The sequence below is a fragment of the Ochotona curzoniae genome, unplaced genomic scaffold (genome assembly GCF_017591425.1).
Source record: "Ochotona curzoniae isolate NIBS_2020 unplaced genomic scaffold, NIBS_Ocur_1.0 contig_3622, whole genome shotgun sequence".
Taxonomy (NCBI): Eukaryota; Metazoa; Chordata; class Mammalia; order Lagomorpha; family Ochotonidae; genus Ochotona; species Ochotona curzoniae.
In genome coordinates, this window is record NW_024465926.1 from 9,588,376 (window position 1) to 9,607,270 (window position 18,895).

The 18,895-nt window shown below is 60.9% G+C and overlaps 1 protein-coding gene and 1 long non-coding RNA gene across 4 annotated transcripts; one reads left to right on the forward strand and one right to left on the reverse strand.

Moving 5' to 3' along the window:
- Window positions 1-529: 529 nt before the first annotated feature.
- On the reverse strand, window positions 530-17,944 carry MTSS2 (MTSS I-BAR domain containing 2). 2 transcript variants are annotated; one of them, XM_040982399.1, is made up of 15 exons: window positions 17,876-17,944; window positions 14,313-14,374; window positions 14,142-14,215; window positions 13,692-13,776; window positions 13,497-13,588; window positions 13,331-13,405; window positions 13,106-13,114; window positions 12,179-12,336; window positions 11,784-11,891; window positions 11,018-11,115; window positions 9,760-9,982; window positions 4,268-4,342; window positions 3,778-3,954; window positions 3,491-3,656; window positions 530-3,400 (listed from the first exon to the last, which is right to left on the reverse strand). In XM_040982399.1, exons 1-15 carry the CDS (start codon window positions 17,942-17,944, stop codon window positions 2,631-2,633), a joined length of 2,241 nt encoding a protein of 746 aa, XP_040838333.1. In that variant the 3' UTR covers window positions 530-2,630. The 2 variants fall into 2 exon arrangements, with proteins under 2 accessions (XP_040838333.1, XP_040838334.1); XM_040982400.1 differs by lacking the exon at window positions 13,106-13,114 and having other exon boundaries at window positions 9,760-9,886.
- On the forward strand, window positions 6,877-9,357 carry LOC121157932. Of its 2 annotated transcripts, XR_005884121.1 has the most exons (4): window positions 6,877-6,949; window positions 7,260-7,318; window positions 8,315-8,479; window positions 8,932-9,357. It is a non-coding gene; the product is annotated as an uncharacterized LOC121157932 (long non-coding RNA). The 2 variants fall into 2 exon arrangements; XR_005884120.1 differs by having other exon boundaries at window positions 8,315-9,357.
- Window positions 17,945-18,895: the final 951 nt, after the last annotated feature.

Sequence of the window (18,895 nt, forward strand, 5' to 3'; positions counted from 1 at the left end):
GCCGAGTGCTGCCGGGCCAGGGCAGGCCCCAGCTGGGGCTGGTCGGGGAGGATGCCGCGGCCCAGAGCTCTGCTCTGCGGGCAGGAGGGGAGGCCCGCTGGGGGGCGCCGTCAGATGCCACATCTTGCCACAGTGGATGCTCTCCCAGTTTATTTTTTCTATTAAATATTCGCTTTTATTCAGTTTGGCTTGCCCTTGCAGACAAGCTTAGAAGGGTGGTGGTGACGGCCGTGGCAGGGAGTCGGCCTAGGGCGAAGGGGAGGAGGGCCTGGGGGATTGGTCTAGGATCTGGGGCTCAGGAGAGATGGAATTGAAGTGGACGGAGCCTTAGAGAAGGGCTGAGTGAGGCACTGGCCTTCCCTGCAAAGCCTGTCAGCCTTTTGGGGTGGGAGGGGGCTGGCCGTTTCCAGTCTGTGATTTGGCCATCCTATTGTGTCTGTCCTGTCCCCGACAGCCTCCAGCAGCTGTCTGGAATGGGAAGGGCTTGGGGTGAGGGGTCTGGGGCCCCAACAAGCAGGCAGAGGTGAGAGTGTTAATTACAGTACAACTTTATTAATACTGGGAACTTCACAGTGCATTTGTTACTTGTAGCAGTGACTACTTCAATCAAGGGGAGGGCAGAGTGAAGGGGGCAGAGAGGAGAGAATTTATCCAAAAAACCTGACAGAACAGGAAGAAAACGACACAAGGTGGGATGGAGGGGGTGGCCAGTGGCCAGGGTGAGAAGAAACCAGGAGGTGCAGCCTGGGGTAGAAAAATAAATTAAAAAAAAGGAACAAGTTAACAGCACCAGAAAAGTTACTTCAGGCAAAAGAAGCTTTTGAAAAGAGTATTTCTCTGTACAAAATGAGAAAGCAAATGAAAGTAAAGAATCCCTCCCACCCTCCAACCAAAATCTGAGAAGTGGGGAGGTTGGCTCGGCTCGGATCCAGGGACAGGCCTACGAGGTGCTCGCTAAACAGGTAAGGGTGGAGTATGTATGTACAGCCTTGGAGGCCTCAGAGGGCTGCAGGGAGCTGGATGGGGGTCCACACAGCTGTGCTGAACTCCCCATGGACTCTTCCTCACAGGGCATCCAGGCCCAGCCACCCCTGTGGGAACAGAGGCCAGGGCTGCCCACTGCCTCCCCCCACATCCCGTACCCCCCTCAGTCATCCCACCTGGCACTCCCTGAGGCAGCCCTGGGAGGACCGTGCGCCCAGAAATCCCACCCTTGGGGCTTCCCAGCCCAGTGGGTCATCTGCTCTGCTGGCCCCCAGCCACTGAGGCTCAGGAGCTTTGGGGGAGCCCTGGGGAAGCTTCCTGCCCCCTCAGCTCCACCCAGCTGGCTGTGCTGCTGCAGTCCCAGTTTATGGGACTCCCAGGGGGCTGAACCTGAGCCCCGGGTCGGCTCTAACTCTGCGCCACCCCAGGCTCGGACACCCTGCCCTGTGGCCCACACACTGCTTGGATCCCTGCTGTGCTGCCCACCTCTAGGTCCACCTGGAATCCCTCCACATGCCCTAGGCTCACATGCTTTCTCCTGCTCACGTGGTGACTCAGGTGTGGGTGAGAGCCCTGCTCCCGCCTCCCCCACCCGGCCACCTTCTCCCCTGGGGCGGCATCTCCTCTGGCAATAGTCAAAGCCAGCCTTCCAGGGCTTGCTTTTCTGCCAGGGGTCTGCAGTCAGTCACCATGGCAGGCCAGCCCCATGGGGCCTGACCTTGCCCACTCCACCCTTCTTTTGGCTATATTTAGGACCCTGGGGGCGGAGAGAGACAGCTCCCCGGGCTTTTGGGAGCCCCTTTCCTCTTTCTGCTCCTGTCCCGAGCCCACCTGTCTTTCAGGCACTGGCAGACAAATACCCTGTTCCGTCACCTTGTACCCACAGTCCTCACCCAGAGCCAGCTCCATTTATTATAGTCAAAATACCCCCAACCCCCACCTCCAGAGGTGGCGGAAACTGACCCCAAAGTGCCACCTGTTCATGTATTGTGCCCAGCTGAAAACTGGGTACCTGCAAACAGCTGTGACCCCAGGGATCTCTTGTCCCTGTTGGTCCCACCTCACAGGGGAGGGGAAGCTACCCTAGGGTCCCCTGAGCTCCCCGGCCTCCAACCTGCTCCCCGAACCCCAGCCATGAAATTGGTTCAGCTGACTGAGCACCTGGCTCCTCCCTCATCTCCCAGGTGGGGAGGCCCTGGGCAGGCAGAGGGGCAGAAGGGGAGGCGAGTGCAGTCCTAGTGGGGAAGGGGCAGCCGGCCCTTGGGGAGCGGCTGGCCTGTGTGTGCACCCCAGGCCGGGCAGGACTGGGATGGTGAGGACCGCTGGCTGGTCCCATGCGCTCACTGGAGGATGGGACAGGCAGGGCCTGCACGGAGGGCATGGAGGGACAGAGGCGGCAAGGAGAATAGAAAACAGGCTCCACAACCAGTTCGAGGCCTGTGGCTCGGACTTGGCAAGGTTTGTTGAAGTCACTTCCTGCTGAGATGCCCAAGTCCTAGCTGGGTGTCTGGTTCTGTCAGGTGGCTTTGCCTCTCCCGGGTTCTGTCCTCTACCCTGGCTATGCCTCCACTCTGGGTGGCCAGCAGCTGCTCACAGACCAGGCCACCAGCTTGCACAGGGCCCGAGAGGGCAGGTAGGTGGTGCCATCATAAGATGCGGGGAGCCGACCTGTCGTTGGTGACGGTCCTGCGCAGCCGGACCCCGCGCCGAATGGCCACCAGCATGTCTTCAGCTGGAGGGTCACTGGTGGCGGCCGGGGGAGGGGTAGGGGTCTCCTCTGTGGGCGTGGCCGACAGGGCTGTGGGGAAGGGGAACTGGCCCTCACCCAGGGCGTGGGCACCTGCCACCAGCTCCCCGAGCTTCTCTACCAGGCTGTGCCGGTTGGCGGCCAGCCGCTGCTCGTCGTCGTCCTCGGCTGCCAGCCCGACCCCTGTCCCCGGGTAGCCAGTTGCCTCGGGGGATGGGCTACCCCAGGCTGTGTTGGGCAGGCTGAGCCGCTTCGGCGAGGCCTTGGCAAGGTCCGGTGCCAGGGGCGAGGCAGCCTCGTCGGTGTAGAACACACATTCCTCACTGCCCGCCCGTGTGGGCCCCACGTAGCCAGGGGAGTCGGGCACCGTAGGTGTCTTTACAGGGACGATGGGTGGCCGGATGGGGATGGGGCCGGCGCTGGACAGTGCGCGCCGCACCGTGGGTTTGGTGGAGGGCGTGCGGCGGATGGTGGCCACGCCAGGGGGTGCGCCTGTGGGCAGCCCCGCCGTGGGCAGGCCAGCTGTGGAGGCCGGGCGCTTGGTCTGGATTAGGCGGCGGTAGTTCTGGGCGATGTTGCTGTTGCGTGGGATGGTGGAGGACTTGTCGAACTCGGGTGGACCCTCGCTGTCGGCATCCCCATTCACTGAGTAGCAGTCGTAGTCGGAGCCTGGCAGGGGATGTGGGTGTGGATGCTGTGCGTCTCGCCCTCCCCACCTCCACCCCGCCCCGTATTGGGGGACAGCCTTGCCCCGCCTACCTTGGGAGGGGATGGTGTCCTCTGAGCACGAGGGCGTGGTAGTCTGGGTGCTGTAGCCGCTGGAGTACTGCAGCGAGTCTCGGCTGCTCTTCTGGTGCTCCAGGCTCAGTCCGCGAGTTAGGACCATGGCCAGGTCGCTGGCTGCTGGGGACACCTCCTCCCCGTGCTGAGGGAGGCAATGGTGTAGGCTGAGGCCTTGCTCCCTGCTGGCTTCCTCCACCAAGGACTCCCAGCAGCAGCCCCTAGACCACCTGCACTGACCAGATGGTCACAGAGCTGCCACCTACCTTGGCTGCAATGGTGGCAGGGGACATCCGGGGCCGTGGTGCCTCCTCTCCACCAGGGCCTAGGCCACTTCCGCTGGCCAGGCCTGGTTCCGTGTCTCGGAGGAGCTCCACCCTGTCCTTCCTGCGCTGCAGGGTGGTGCCTGAGGGCTGCTCGTGGGGGCCAGCCTTGGTCCAGTCCTGTGGAGTGTTGCAGGCAGGTCAGGGGGGGCCCTAGTACTGCTGCCCGCGCTGGGGGTGGGAGGGAGGGGGCCTCATTGTGGCGAAGGCTCAGGGTGTGCAGGTCTGAGAGGCTGCTGGGTCACTGTTAAGGCTAAGACTAGAACCTGGAGGGCAGCTGTGACTCCTTGGTGCTACCAGGTCGTGGGGTGAGGACATGATGCCCTGGAGGCAAAGCAGTGGCCGCAGTGGGTGGCCCGGTAGCTCGTCTTTCAGGGACAGGTATGGGGCAAAGAGCTGCTGATGGCCCTGGGGGCAGGGCTGGTGCACTGACCGAGGTGGGAGAGCTGCACTCGCTAACCGACTGGCAGGTTTCCGAGGCCTCGGAAGACGCAGAGCTGGAGGACTTCTGCCATGCAGAGGCGCGCAGGGGCCGACAGGGGCAGGGAGAAAAAAGGCTCTGGTCAGGGCAGCCACATGCACTGGGCTGCTCTGTTTAGCACCCACCCTGCGCCCCTGGTGTCGCACCCCAGGACTGGGCTGCTGCCAGCCTAGAGGCAGCTGGGTCAGTGTTTCCTCAGTCCAGGGCCATCCTATGCTGGCTCAGTCTGTGTGTGTGGGCAGCACTCCGGCAGCGGTTTCTACCGAGCCCAGAGGTGAAGTTGGGGCTGGAGCCTTGGGGTGCGAGGGGGCTGTCCAGGCAGCGAGCACAGCTGGTGACGAGCCACAGGGACTGTAGTGAACTGAGGTGATGCCCTGGCAGGGGGCAGACCATCCTCTGGAGAAGGAGCTGGTGGTGTGAGGGCCCAGCTGTTTATACTGAGCTGCTCCTGCTGGGTCTACTGCTTTTTCTGGCCTTGTTGTGGAGCCGTAATCCCCGGGGGGTTTGGGCACCCCTGTCTCTTCCTCCTGTTTTTGACACTGGAACTCACACCCTTTTCCATGTCACATGACAAGCTCGCCTTCCCAGCCTCCAAAGGCAGAGCCCTTCCTGAGCCCTCGGCCAGCCTGCCCACTCCCTCTGAGCCCAAGGTCTGCCCCAAACCCTCTCCCTCCTCTCAGGTGCCAGCAAGTGGGCAGGGGTTGTGTGTATTGGTCAGCCAAGGCCCAGCACCTGGGCAATTGCCATCTGTACTGATACCACATGGCTCATTCTAGTACCATTTCAGTCACTAGTTTAAAGAGACCCTGACCAGAGCTGGTCAGGCTGCAATTAATTTTAAACTGCTTAAAACAGTCTCTGTATGGTCTCGTCTTCCAGTTGTCTTCCCCCACCTTGCAAGATGAGGGAGTCCCTCTGGCTGCTCCGAGCCACAGGTCATATTTTCCCCACTTGCTAAATTATACAAGTTTCTCTGCCCATCTCTTTAAAAAAAAATTTTTTTTTTTTATTTGAAAGAGTTAGGGAGAGAGGAGGAGAGACGGAGATCCTCTGCCTGCTGACTCACTTCCCAGATGGCCACAATCGCCAGAGCTGGGCTGGTGTAAAGCCAGAAGCCTGGAGCTTCTTTGTGGGTGGTGGAACCCAAGGACCTGCTGAGCCATCCTCCACTGTCTTTCCAGGCCCATTAGCAGGGAACTGGGTTGGAGCTTGAACCAGTATCCAGGTGATGCTGGTGCCACAGTTGAAGGTTTAATCCACGGTGCCAGGGCCCCGGTCCTGCCCCCTCTAAGTGTGCGCTGCTCCCCAGTGTCAGCCTGTGCCTGGTTAAGCGACACAGCTCTCCCATGGCCTCTCACTGTTGAACTGTTCTGTCATCGTGCCTCCTGAGCCTTTAGTCATCCACAGAGACACTCAGGATTTTACTGGGTTTCCCAACACCTTGGTAAAGGAACTCCAGTGTTCCACAACTGTTCTGCAGAGGCTGCTGCTTCATCTGGTGTATTCCTTTAAAAAGTGCTGCTGCCTTAACTTACAGGTGTTAGAGGGCTGTTTTCAAAAGTTAGCTTTTGTATCTTTAAAGTCCAAAGCGGGTGGTGGGGGGACCTGTCCATTTCCACATTTTTTTGTTCTTTGATGTATTTGTAGGACAGGGGCTCATGTCACGTGCTGATCCTTTTTTTTTTTTTGCCAAGTTTTTCTATGTTGTTGTAACTGACTTAAGGAGCAACACTTTATGTAGCTCTGAAAGTTTTATGTTTGTTGCTGTTACTGTAAATCTTTCCCTATTGCTAAGTGATGCTCAGCTTTAACTCCTGATTGGATGTGGCCCCATCTCTGGTTGTTACCACACTGAAGTTAGGGGTCCTTTTCCCTGAACCAAGCAGTTTACACCTTTGCCGGTTCTTAGTATCTGAGGCTGTGGCCTGGAGGCTTCAGCTACATCCCTGGACCTCTCAAAAGAGGAAGCTCTCACTGGGAGAGAACCGCCCAAGCCGAGTTGTGGGACATGCTGAAGATGTGTGTGCTGTTGATTGCACAGTGGTGCTGTGTTCATGGAAGGTTCTGATATTTTAGATGCCAGCATTGCAGAGCAGGTCGCCTACCAACGGCCTCTGCCACATCCATCCTGTCCTGCATCTCATGTGTGTGATGGAACACTCCCAAATTCTGACTATCCAGGGTCAGCAAACTGGCTCAGACCTCCCCAGCCATGTTTCCACCCTTGTTGGCAACCCTGACCTTTTTTCAGGCAGCCAATGCCAGATCTACTAGGAGTCAGCGAGAGGAAACCGGGTGTGGGAACCAACCAGAGATCCGAAGGGGCCCTTCCCAGAAAGGGATCCGCAAAGGGCAGCAGCATCCCCAAGGACATGCGGATGTGCAGCACAGGGGAGTACTGCTTCCACGACCCAGGGCGGCTTCTACGCCAAAGACATGGAACAGCGCTGTCCCTGTCCTGTGAAGAGGAGCGTCCGCTGGGATGGCCACCTTGAGGGACCTGACAAGGATGTGTCCTGCCACCCAGCGACCCTACTCACAGGTGTGTGCTGCACATGGCTGCACCATCAACACTACCGCAGCCAAGGAGCTGTGGGTTCCCCTCACGTCCATCAGCTGGAGTGGCCACATCCAGTGAGCGGGACACACGCCTCCAGGTGAACACAGGTCAGTCTTGGGGACAGGAGGCTGAGCAGGAGGCACTTCACAAAGTTTGCAGAGAAATGCAACTAGAAGATATTTACTATGGCAGGAAAATATCTGAAGTCATGCCTAGTATTTTATTCCTCCATAGTATACATTTTCCATGAACTCTGAGTACTGAAAAGTTCATCCAGCTCAGGGAGTGGTTAATCTTGGGGGGCATTAAGCAACTGGAGGGGCTCCCGGCCTGTTGGCTCCATAGGTGTGTGGCTCGTGCCCAGTGACCTTTCCGCATGCACAGAACTGGACATTGGGAAGACTAAGACGTGGCAGTGATGGACATACAGCACAGGCCCTCAGGTAAACGGCTCTGTGGCTCGTCCCCGCATAGGAGTTCTTATTGACACAGGCAAAGCCTCTGTTGTGGGGTGGGGAGGCGTGGCAGACATTACCTAATCAGGGAACATGGTGCCCTCAGCAGTGAGGCAGTGGCACCATGTGGCCAGCTCCCCATCACTCCTGCATGCCCTCTCAAGCTGCTGTTTTGGGAGAGAAGAGACAGTGCCGTGTGTAATAGGTGAAGCCTCCACCTGAGTGCTGGCATTTCAGGAACACTGGTTTGATTCCTGGCTAATGGGCCTGGAAAGGCAGTGGAGAACAATTCAGGTCCTTAGTCCCTGAACCCATGTGGGAGATCCAGATGAAGCTCCAAGCTTCTGGCTTTCAATCAGTCCAGCTTTGGTTGTTGGGCCACTTGGGGAGTAAACTAGGGAATGGAAGAGCTCTGTCTCCTCTCTTCTCCTCTATAACTCTTCCTTTTGAATAATTGTTTTTTTTTTTAAGTAAAAGCAGAGATGTGCTCCCCAGCTGCTGGCTTACTCCCTAAATGCTCCAACGACCAGGGCTGCATCAGGCTTGATGCCAAGTCTCCCATATGCATGACCTGATGCCATCTGCTGTCTCCTACGGTGCCAGCCTCAGGAACGGAGCTGGGTCTCAAACCCAGGTCCTCTGTCCCTGAGCTCTTGTTCTCTCAATCAGGCAGCAGACAAACCCAAACTGAGAGACAGTCTACAAAATACCCGAGTGATACTCCTTGAAAGACAGGGCCCTCTACTCAGAGGCAGCAGGACACACCTGAGAAAAGCTCATAGCTGCCAGTGTTGGACCAACATTGATCTTGGAGTTGAGAACTGTTGGTTTCAGAAGACGCCAACATAATTAGTCAGTTAGAAATCAACAAAGATGTCAGTATTAGGGAGATGGTGGAAAGGGATTCAGGGACTCTTTGCAACTTCTTTACATTTGTAAAAGGGTTTCAAGGCAAAAGTTAATCCACTCTGGTTATTTTGACAGCAAGGAAAGGGGAAAAAAGACTGGAAGACAGATCTCAAGAAACTATAGTTTGGAGACACATGAAGATGGAGAATGAGTTACAGACTGAGAAGGTCTGACACCTCTGCAGGAGCGGAAGTGGGAGCTGGGAGGTAACAGCTGAAAACTCTAGAGCCAAAGACTTGAGTAAGTTTGGGAGCAGTAAGCCTACGCTGTGGAGTCCCCGTAGCTAAATGCAAGCAAAGGGCTGGAAACAGGCATGTCAGTCAGTGGAGGAACAGCATACCACCCCATGCGCTCAAGTCCCTGGCACAACCAGCTCTCAGTCAGGACATGGGGAAGCAGGTTTGCAGAACTTGCCATCACAGCCCTGTTCTGCCTGTACCTCTAAGTGATGCTGTTTAATGTGGGGAGAAGGCTCTGAGGGCCCCAACAAGGAGCTCAGTGAACGCGGGGACCCGGATGCTGATAGGCACCCCTGGGCATCTGCACAAGACACTGTGGAGCTCACTGGGTACCTGCACAGAATCCACAGTGTCTCCACGCTCAAAGCTCTCAAGTCATTTAGGATGTCCAACAGGAGGTGGACTGTGTCTTTTTAGGGGAACAAGACAAGAACAAAATCTTTTCATTTACAGGTGCAACATCTTCCCTGCAGATTCTGAGCTGTGCGTGTGAAGCCCACGGACGTGCAAGGCTGACTGCACCAATAAGGACCGCATTAAAAACACATGTCATTGGCGGGGAGGGTACAAAAAAAAAGCCTCAGCTGGGAAGGAGTGGGGAACTAAACTCTATGAAGGTCTTTGATGTTTTCAGAAAGGGAATTCTGACTCTGCTAAGGCTGCGTGGTACAATATCAAGGTAACCTGCAACCCAGCCTGGTGGAGCAGAAGTGGGAGAAAAGACAAAGCAGAACACCAGGGAAGAAGCACAAAAGTAAACAAGTCTCTGTTTGAGCCATTCAGGTCTGAGCAGCTCAGCGACTGTCGTCTACGGGGACGGGCCGCAGTGGCGCCTGCGCTACGAGGGGCTCAGGTGCTCAGTTCACATCCTGGCTGCTGCACTCCTGCGACAGCTCCCTGCTCGTGCACCCTGGCACGGCAGCAAATGATGGCCCAAGGTTGTGGGCCCTGTGAGCCTGCGTGGGCGGCTCAGGAGTTCTGCCCCAGCCTTGGCTGTTGTGGCAAGCTTACTTGGGGAGTAAGCTGCAGATGAAGTGTTCACTCCCTCTCTCTGCCTCTCAATAAAATATAAACATACATATTTTAAAGAGGTGGTTGTCTCATAGAAAATAAAGGCGTATGCTGTTTACTCACTCATCTAACACAGAACAATAAAGTAGACTCCAAGCAGAGACATAGGACGGGAACGTAAATGGTGAGGAGAACCAAGTCCCGACAGTTGTCAGCAGCCGGAAGCTCACCCGAGGCTGCTGCTCCCCGCAGGGCCTGACGCCCCCTTACCTGGCTGGTGATGTCTGAAGGCATGGGTGAGGGGGGCTTGGAGTAGGTTGCATCCTGGGAGACGAAGCCAGAGTCATGGGAAGAGACACTGGAGAGGCGGGCAGTGGCGGTGGCTGGCTGTGCCAGGCTGCGGTAGCGACAGGTGGAACTGGGTGAGTATGTTTGGGCACCCCCAGGCCATGGGGTTCCGCCACCCTTGGCACTGCTACCGCTGCTTGGGGCACTAAGGGAGTGAGGGAGGAGGGCACAGCGGCCAGATGGGAAAACACAGAGGTGTGTGTTTGGGGGGGTGACAGACGAGGGTTGGCAAGAAGGGTGGGGGCAAAGGAAGGAAAATACAATGTCAGATGACGAGGTCCTGGGATCCAGGTGTTGCAGAGGGTGAGCCGGGCAGGGCACATGCCACCTGCCCCTGAGCAGACAGCCCCTCTGCAAGGAACAGTGGTTGCCCTTAGGGCGCAACCAGGGGAGCTGAGTCCTGAGGACTCGTCAAGGGCCGGGTATCTGCTGGCAGGTACATGGCCCTTGCCAAGCCTGGTGTTGGCCATCTCACTGGCTCTCGGCGTCCACCAGTTGGTGTTGTCTCTCTGTCTAGCATGGAGAGCACCTTCCACGTGGGTCAGGAACCCACTGTCCCGCCATCCCTCGATGGTGCCTGGCCCTTGGGAGCCCAGACCTGGTGTAGTTCCTTACCCTGAGACAGCGTTCCTGCCAACAAAGCTGACCCTACTCCCACACACAACCTGCAAGTCCCTGGAGCTCCTGTCCTTGTTCACAACCTCCCTGCCAGGCCTAGCTTAGGTCTATGCCAGTTCCCAGGAGGGGGACGGTGCTGGGGAGAGGGGTGCTTGGCACCTTCCCTGCCCAGAAACCTACAGAGTGGACATCCACTCTGCTATGGCCCTGGTGCCAGCCCAGGGGAGGGTCCCTGCTCCTGAGCTCACCCCCAGGTGAGCACCAGCCTGGGCACCAGCTCTGAGCAGTAGGCCAGGCTAAATTGCCCCTGACCTTGTAGTCTCAGCCTATGTTCCCAGAGGCCAATTGTTTTACCTCTCAGTGGGCTGGACAGCCGCCCCCGCCAAGGGAGTGGTGTTAGGAGTCAATGAAGACAATGCTGCAGGCACTTGGCACCAGGCACCTGACTAAGCCATCTCCTCTCTCCTGCAAAGTGCAGGTCCTTTGGCACCTGGGACCCTGAAGGCTTCTGGAAGCAGCTGTGCTGGGTGCCTCCCTGCCCTGAGGGCCCAGCCCTGCTCACCTGCACATGCTGGACTTGCGGGAGCTGGAGCTGCTGGGTGATGAGGGCGGGGTCTGGTAGGACCAGCTGTAGTCGGAGCCCTTCAGGTCCTTGATCACCTGGGCAGGGGTAGGGAAGGGGTGGTGTGACTGGGGGTGGTCTTGACCCTGCAGAAAGCTGGGTAACCTGCATCTCTGTAGGGAGACACCAGGGGGCGCCAGCTCTCTCTGATCCCCTTTGGCTCCTCTGTAATGAGTTGGGCTTCCAGGCCTGGCCTGGGTCAGGTAGGGAACAGGGGAGACCCAGGAGCTCCCAAGGGCCAGGCCAGCCAATGACACCCTGGGGTTGTCAGCTCCTGGACCTGTTTGTTTCATCCTGGGAATCAGGGTGTCTTAGGGCACAAATGGAATGACCTGTGGAAAAGGCTGTGCACACAGTAGGTGCCTAAGCAGTGCCACTGGAAGGGACCAGCAAGTGTGTGGATAGGCCCAGGTCACATCTGGCAGGAGTCTGGCTCTGGTAGTGCCCGGGACAGGTACGCTCAGTTCAGGCCTGAGTCCCAACCCCACCGCCCTGCCCGAGCCAACCCCTCCTGGTCTGAAAGACTGCAGTGGCCCCTGGACTTGGTTCACCCGTTGCTCTCAGTCCGAGATCCCTGCTAGGTGGCGGCCACACCCCTTCCATGTGGCAGATTCTCCCAGACACCACACAGTGAGTGCAGGAAGGTGTCTCTCCCCGCAGCCTGCCACCTCCACTGTTCCCAGCCAAAGGCCCAGGCTGGACATACCTGCTCGCTGGCGGGGGGTAGCTTGTGGGGCTCTGCGGTCAGTACCACCAGGTCGTCGATGATGCCCTGCAGGTGGGTGATCTCGCCCAGCATGGTCAGCTCACCGTTCTGAGGAAGCAGTGCGTCCTGTTGCCGGCCCCATCCTGCCCATTCTCCCACCCCGTCCGCTAGCTGCTGGCGGAGGCTGGACCCCGCATAGCCCAGCAGGGCTGCCTGTCACCTATCCATACCAAGTCATGGCCTGAAGGTGAGGCCTCTGGGCCTGCTGGTTCCCAGCCAGTGGGGGGGAAGGAAGTTGGGGGAGGTGACAGTCACCTCGAAGTGGCCTTTCTTGCCAGACAGGGTGCCGCCCCAGGCCCCAGCCCACCCTGCCAGGCCCACGGAGGCTGGCTCACCACGACGGGCTGCAGGAAGGTGATGAAGGAACAGAAGCGGCCGCGTTCCTCAATCAGCGCCCGACGCACGGCCTGCTTCTCCGTCTCCTCCAGCAGCAGGTACATGTCGTTGACATCCTGCAGGGCGCTGTCCAGTTGTGGCTGCAGGTCACCTTTCCCTGGAGGGTTGGGAGGACAGGCCGCGCTGGGGGTGCTGGCCTGACTATCTGCACGATGGCTCAGGCCCCCAGCTGTGTCCCCGGCAGGGAGCTGGGGAGGGTCGTTGGGATGCTGGGGCTTGAAGAGGGGCTGTTCCCACTGGAGCAGAGAGGACACACATACACAGGAAAGACACAAAAGCTGCAAAGCCACATGGACCTGGGGTGGGTGGACAAATGCATGGGAACCAGCTGGGGGCCTCCTCAGCCTAGGACCCTCGCTGCCCAGCAGATGGGCAGGTGGGCTGGAAGCAGGACCAGGCAGAGCCAGGCACTAGTTGCAGACCAGGCTGGGAGGAGAGTACGGGCAGGGGTCAGGAAAGCTAAGAGCTGGGCCTCGAGAGCAGTGCATGAAGAAGGTGACACCAAGAGGCGGCGAGAGAGAGAGAGGCCAGAGGGCGATGTGGAGGAGGTGGCCAGGCGGAGGCATTCCGGCAGGTGGTGGGCAAGTCAGCACCGACCTGGGGCCGGCATGGCTAAGGTGGGGCAGGCTGGGGTCTGCCCGCCCTCTCCCCCCACCCTGCCCCAGCTGACCAGCAGCAGCCCTGGACTCAGCCCTGGCCAAGGGCCCCCTGCGAGGCCCCAGGGGTACCTCCCCCCGGTGGACCCACCGCCTTGCTCGCTCCTCCTCGGCTGGGAGAGGCTCCTTCCAAAGGCCCTGAGCTGGGGGAAGACAGACAAATGCGACAAGGACAGGAGGAGCGGCTGGAGGCATGGATACCGGACTTACCAAGTAGTTCTACGGGAAGGGTGAGGGAGGAGAGACAGAGAGAGAGAATGTGTGAAAGACAGCCGGGTGGACAGGCCGTTCCCTGGGGCCCACCCAACAGGTTGCAGGGGCCTGTGTTGGAGACAGGGCCCCCTGGCCAGCGTGCTGCTGGGGGGCTCTGCATGGTGACAGAGCCCCAGGGTGGGGTTGGGGGGCTGAGCCTGGGGTGACCAGGGTGGCAGCTACCTTTTCGGGCCTTCTTCTGCAATTTCAGTGTGTCTGACGACTTCTTCTTAATTTCATGCCGGGCTCGCTTGTACTCTGTGAGCAGGGTGAGAGGGGGCGCGCTAGAGCGGGGTCCCTATGGGGTCTGGGCAGTGGGATAGCCCTTGTGGCCCGGCCTGGCTCCCACCTTTCGCGTGGTCCTTGTCCAGCTGGTTGGCCGCCTTCTTCCAGTCCTCGATGCGCTCCTGCAGTGGGTTGATGAGGCTCTCCAGCAGCGCGCTGTGGGGCCGGCACAGTCGGAGGGTCAATGCGGCCCACAGGGCCAGCTCCCTGGGCGAAACACCTGCCACCCACCCTCAGCTGACCAGGCCAGCACACTCACTTGGTGAACTGCCGCAGCTTGGTCTCGATGCTGCGGTGACGCATGCACATGCGTGTGAGCGCGGAGCCGATGTCCCGCGTAGCCCCTGGCGAGGGAAGTGTGCAGTGTGGGAAGGGGCCTGCTGGGGGACCCCCTGCATTCCCAGGCTCAGGCCACAAGGGGGTGTGCGGGGACCAGGAAAAGATTCCTGTGTTGATGGAGGCCGGGGGCCCTCCCATGCCCACAGCCCCAGCACGGTGGGGTGAAGAAGCCAGGGTCCAACCTGCCACACATAGGGTGAACTTCCCTGGCTGCAGGAGCCACCCCCAACCCCACCAGAAGGAAATGCTGTACTCCATCCCCCTCACTCATCGCTGCCGAGGGGCTCAATCCACTGCAACCAGCCCATTCCCTCAGGGTGCAGGACCCGGGGAACCAGCTCACCCCTGCGGAGCCGTGCCCCCTCCCCACCTCGGGTGTTGGTGGCCATGTCAGCCACTTTCTGGAAGGCATCCAAGAAGGCCACGGCAGCTAACACGGTGGTCCTGGGGGGCAGGGGAGGGCAATGGGGTGTGCGGTCAGTCGGGAAGGCATCCTTGTATCAGCCTGCCCCTCCCCGACTGGGCACCCTGGCCACCTCACCTCAGTTGGGAATGCAGCTTTGTGGCCTTGGAGTTGAAATCCTCCCAGATGGGATAGGAGCTCTGGAAGGGAGATGGGAGAGGCTGTGAGACCCTACCCCCTGCTGGCAGGGGTATGGGAGTGCAGGGGCGTCTGCTAGCTCCCTGCATGCATCTGTCCACACTAAGCAATTTGCAGGACTCGGGACAGGAAGCCCTTGGGCCACCAGGCAGCCCTCCCACCAAGAGGCAGAAAGTCTGTCATGCTGGTGTACCATGGGCAACTTTTTTGCTCCCTGCTCCCTCACTGGTGCATGGAAAACAGGTTCCCAGGAACTAGCAAAGGGTCTGTGAGAGCCCCAGGAGGGGTATCCTATCCCTGTCCCCTGGGGTGGGGGTTGGCCGGACTCAGGGCATGCCAGGTGTCCCCTGTGGCTTCCCCTAAGGCCCGGAAGTGGCTCCTGGCAGGCCAGCAAGGGCTCCCAGGCCCAGGGAGGCCATGGCTGCTGTGGGCCTGGCCAGCCTGCCCAGGACCAGCAGGTCCCAGGCTCAATGAGGCCTTGTGTGGCCAACAGAGGCTCCGTTCTGGGATGCAGCCCTCCCCTCGGGAGGAACAGTGTGGCCTTTATCCCAGCCTGGCCAGCGCTTCCTCCCTGGGAGGGGGTTCCCGGGAGGGAGGCCGGGCCCCTGGCGACCGACCGCTGTCCTCTCTGATGATGGGGCTCTTCTGGCTAACGCACCCGTGGGAGCCTGGGCCTTATGGCGTTCCTCCCTGAGACATCCAGACCCAGCCCAGGACCTCCTGACCTCACCCGGCGCTCACAGGATAGGGCAATGAGGGGCAGTAATGTGGATGGCAAATACCTTAGCCACAAGCACCTCCTGCTCCGAGGGCTGCAGGGACGGCAAGAAAGCGGGCAGCTCAGAGCAACCTCCCTACTAGCTCTGCCCATATCCAAGCAGATCAAATATTTGACAAGTCCACAACGGCTGCGGCAAGACTGGGAAGCTGTGGGTGGGCTGGCCTCTGGGGGCACAGCCCAGCGTGGAGGGGCCTGTAAAGCAGTCCCAGGGGATGTCCCAGACCTTGTACCCCCAGGGGTGTTCTGAAGGGGTCCCGCTCCCACCACCTGCAGGGTTTCTGTCAGGGCCCAGCCGGTGAGGCTTTGCCAAGGCCCTTGGTGAGGGAGCAGAGGGGACAAGGGGACACAAGGGGCGTGGGCCACTGGGGCCAACCAGCAGAGTCCTGGGAGCTTTCCCAAACCCTCAATGGTCCCTGGGGAGGGGTGGTGGGATGAAGCAGCCAGGCCCAGCCGCCTTCAGCACATAGACCTGTGCACCATGCTCCCTCCAGGCCACAACAGTCACAGCAGTCCCAGGAGACCCACGCAGCAACTGCCGCCACCCTCCCCCGTTACATCGCACACTTGAGAAACACCACCAGCCTCATCAGTGAGGTCACAGGGTGGCTGGGCTGGAACCCAGGTCTCATGTCTGACATACGGGTCCTGGAGGGGTGGTGGGCACCTGGGTGTAGGGAACAGCTGGCTCTGCCCCAGGCATCGGGGCTGCCTGCAGGCACCTGGGAGACAGGACGGGCACATGAAGGAGTCACTGAGACCTGGGTCCCTGGGACTGGCTCTTGGGGTGACCATGGCAGGTGGCAGCAGCCACTCTGAGACTGATTCCTCCCCTGTGACCCCTGGGAGGAGCCCTGCGGGATCTCCAGGCACAACACCCAGCGCACAGCCTACCACGCCGGGGCCTCCCCAGCCAGGGCAAAGCCACACTCCCGCTTTGGAGGGAAGGCAAGGATGACCACTGTGCCTTCCAGCTGGGCCAGGACCAGGCAGTGTCCCCTTGGCTGAAGTTCCTCGGGGTGCCACCGGGCAGGCCAGCATCCAATAGGCGCAGCCCCCCTCCAGGCTGCCCTTGGCCTCTGGGTGCAGTGACAGCAGTGTTCATCTGCCCTCGGCCCAGGGTCCCTGCTGGCTGGGCCAGGAGCTGGAAGCCGGCCCTGACACACACACTTCCCCCTTCTCTGACCCTCACCAGAGTTCCCAAACGACTGAGTGCACCATTGGCTGGGGCATGTTGGTGCCTGTGCCACCCCAGTGAAGTCTGCACAAGAGGGGGTCCTGTCCCCGGGCTAGCCTGGCCCCATCATGGCTGTTTCTTTCTGTTCTGTCCCCTGGCTCCTTGCACACAGGAAGCCATCCTGCTCTGAGCAAAGCTGCTGCAGTGCCGGCTGCATGGCTGCAGCGGGAGCTGGGGTGTTCGCACTGCTCAGCCCCAGAAAGCGGCCCCAGTGCCGGAGCTGTCATGCCTGCTGGGCAGGTGCTAAAGACCAGAAGGGGCGCTGAGGGAGGACCTGCCTGGAAGAGGGGGGGGGTCCCAGGAGGAGGTCACTACAGGGATGGGGGGGCTTGGGGGAATTTAAATGCTAATAATGAGTAGTCCCAGGCCAGGGTGGTCTGAAGCCTCCTGTGGCAGGGAGTGGGGGGCTGGGATGTGGCAGCTGCCCCTGAGGCTCTGACACCCCTCACCAACCACCTGCTTCCCAGCACCAGGAATGGGAGGCCTTGGGGGTGTGTGGGGTTCGGGCCCCCTGCAGTGTGCACTTACTTGGAGGCTGTGCTGGGCTTCCAGGGCGATGAGCCCAGCCCTTTGCTCTACTCCAGCCCACAATCCTGGCCCCTTCACTGTTGATCAGTGTGGGGTGCGTGCTGGCTCCTAGCCCCCCAGCCTGGGGCCTCCGGGTCTGGTCAGCCTCCGACTATCCCCACCCCTCAAAACCCCAATCTCTCCTTTCCTCCCAGACCAACAATGAGGACTGAGGTCAGGTGGGGCGCAGCCTTCTCCTTAATGACCTTGAGCCCGGGCTGGCCCTCAGTGGGCACACCTGGGGGCTGAGCCACAACCTGGTGCAGCTGGGGCCTGACCTTGGGTGATGGCGGGGAGGAGTGGGGAACGAGAGCCTGGGGCGGCAAGGCGCTGGCAAAGCGCTCCCTCAGGCTCACTCGCCAACCCTCACCTTCTCCCCGCCTCCTCCAAGGTGAGGCCGAAGGCCTATCCAGGGGGCCTCAGTCTGGAGGCCTGGAGCTTCAGCCGGGCGGCTCCTTTCGGGGGGAGGGGACTGGCGTCGGGCCGGACGCAGGGGCCGAGGCCGGCTGGGAAGGAGTTAACGGTTCTCCGCTTTATTATTTTTTCCTGCTTTGGACGTGACAGCACTGTCTGGGCCTCGGGGGCGGGGGGCGTCGGTGTGTGTGTGTCGGGGAGCTGGGAAGCGGGCCAGGTGACGGAAGGGGGGTGGAGGCCGGGGAGCCCCCAAGATCCGTTAAAGCGCAGCAGAGTTAGCCCTGGGACCGAAACCCCATTCATGGTTTGGGGGGAGGGGAAGGTCTGCGGCGCAGAAGGCCAGCGTGCGCTCGTAGGCTTGGGCCGGGACCCCCCGCCACGGGGCGACCCCGAGAGCGCCGGACACCCCGACACCCAGGCCGTCACCTTCCCCGGGCCCGGCAGGCACGCGGGGCAGGGCGCGCCGGCTCGGTTAAGGGCACGGCTGTCGCGGCGCGCCCCGCTTACCTTCATGTCGTTGACGATGGCCTGGAAGAGCCCGCCCAGGGCGCCGCACTCCTTCTCCGCCGTCTCCATGCTCGGGCCGGGCGGCGGCGGGGCGCAGGGAGCAGGGGGTGGCGGCCGCGCGCGGCGCTCGCTCCGGCCCGGGCCTCCCGCCTCCCCGGCGCGCTCAGCGGCCGGCGGCGCGGCGCTCCGGAGTCTCGGGCCGCCGGCGGGCGGCGCGGGCCATGTCGCGCGGGGCTGGCGGCGGCGCGGGGGGCGCGGCGCGGGAGGGCAGCCGCGGCGCAGCCTGGGCTCGGGACTGAGCGCGGCCGTAACCCGAGCCGCCGAGGCGCGGGCGTCACGTGGGCCGCGGGGAGGGGCGCGCCGCGCGGGGAGGGGCTGTGGGAAAGGCCGGGCGGGCGCGGGCCCGTCCGCGCCCCGGAGCCCGTCTTTGAAATCCGAGCCCCGGTGCGGCCAGACTGGTTGGACGAGCGAGGCCGACGCGCGCGCGGGCGTCGGGGCGGTCGGGGCAGCGCTGGGGCGGGGCCCGGCCAGCCCCTCGGCGGGGCCAGCGATGGGTGGGGGCTCCGACCCCTTCCCCGAGAAGGGGCTCCACTGCCATCCTCTGACCCGGGGTCTGGGGCGGTGGTGGGGTTCCTCGCGCTTTCAAAGCCAGGCAGGGAGCAGCACCTTCCGGCCGGCGCCGAGCAGGGTCTTGGGGTGTCAGAGGGCGTCTCGTCGTTTCAGGGAGGGACCCTCCTCTTCCAACTGCATCGACTTCTTTTCCAAGCCGGGAGGATCCCTCTCGGAGCCGGCGCCAGAGGCCAGGCTTCCGGCAGCCTCCTGCCTGATACATTGGGGTCTGCGTGGGAGCAGCAGGAGGTGGATGGCCCCTAGTCCCTGTCGCCTGCGCACACGTGTGTGTGACGCGACACAGGCCTGTGCACATGGGGATAGCCACGTTCAGCTAACGTCCTTAAGATGGAGGGCAGGGCAGGGTTCCTCCTCCCTGAACCCAGGCACCTGCTGGAGCCACCTGGGGGC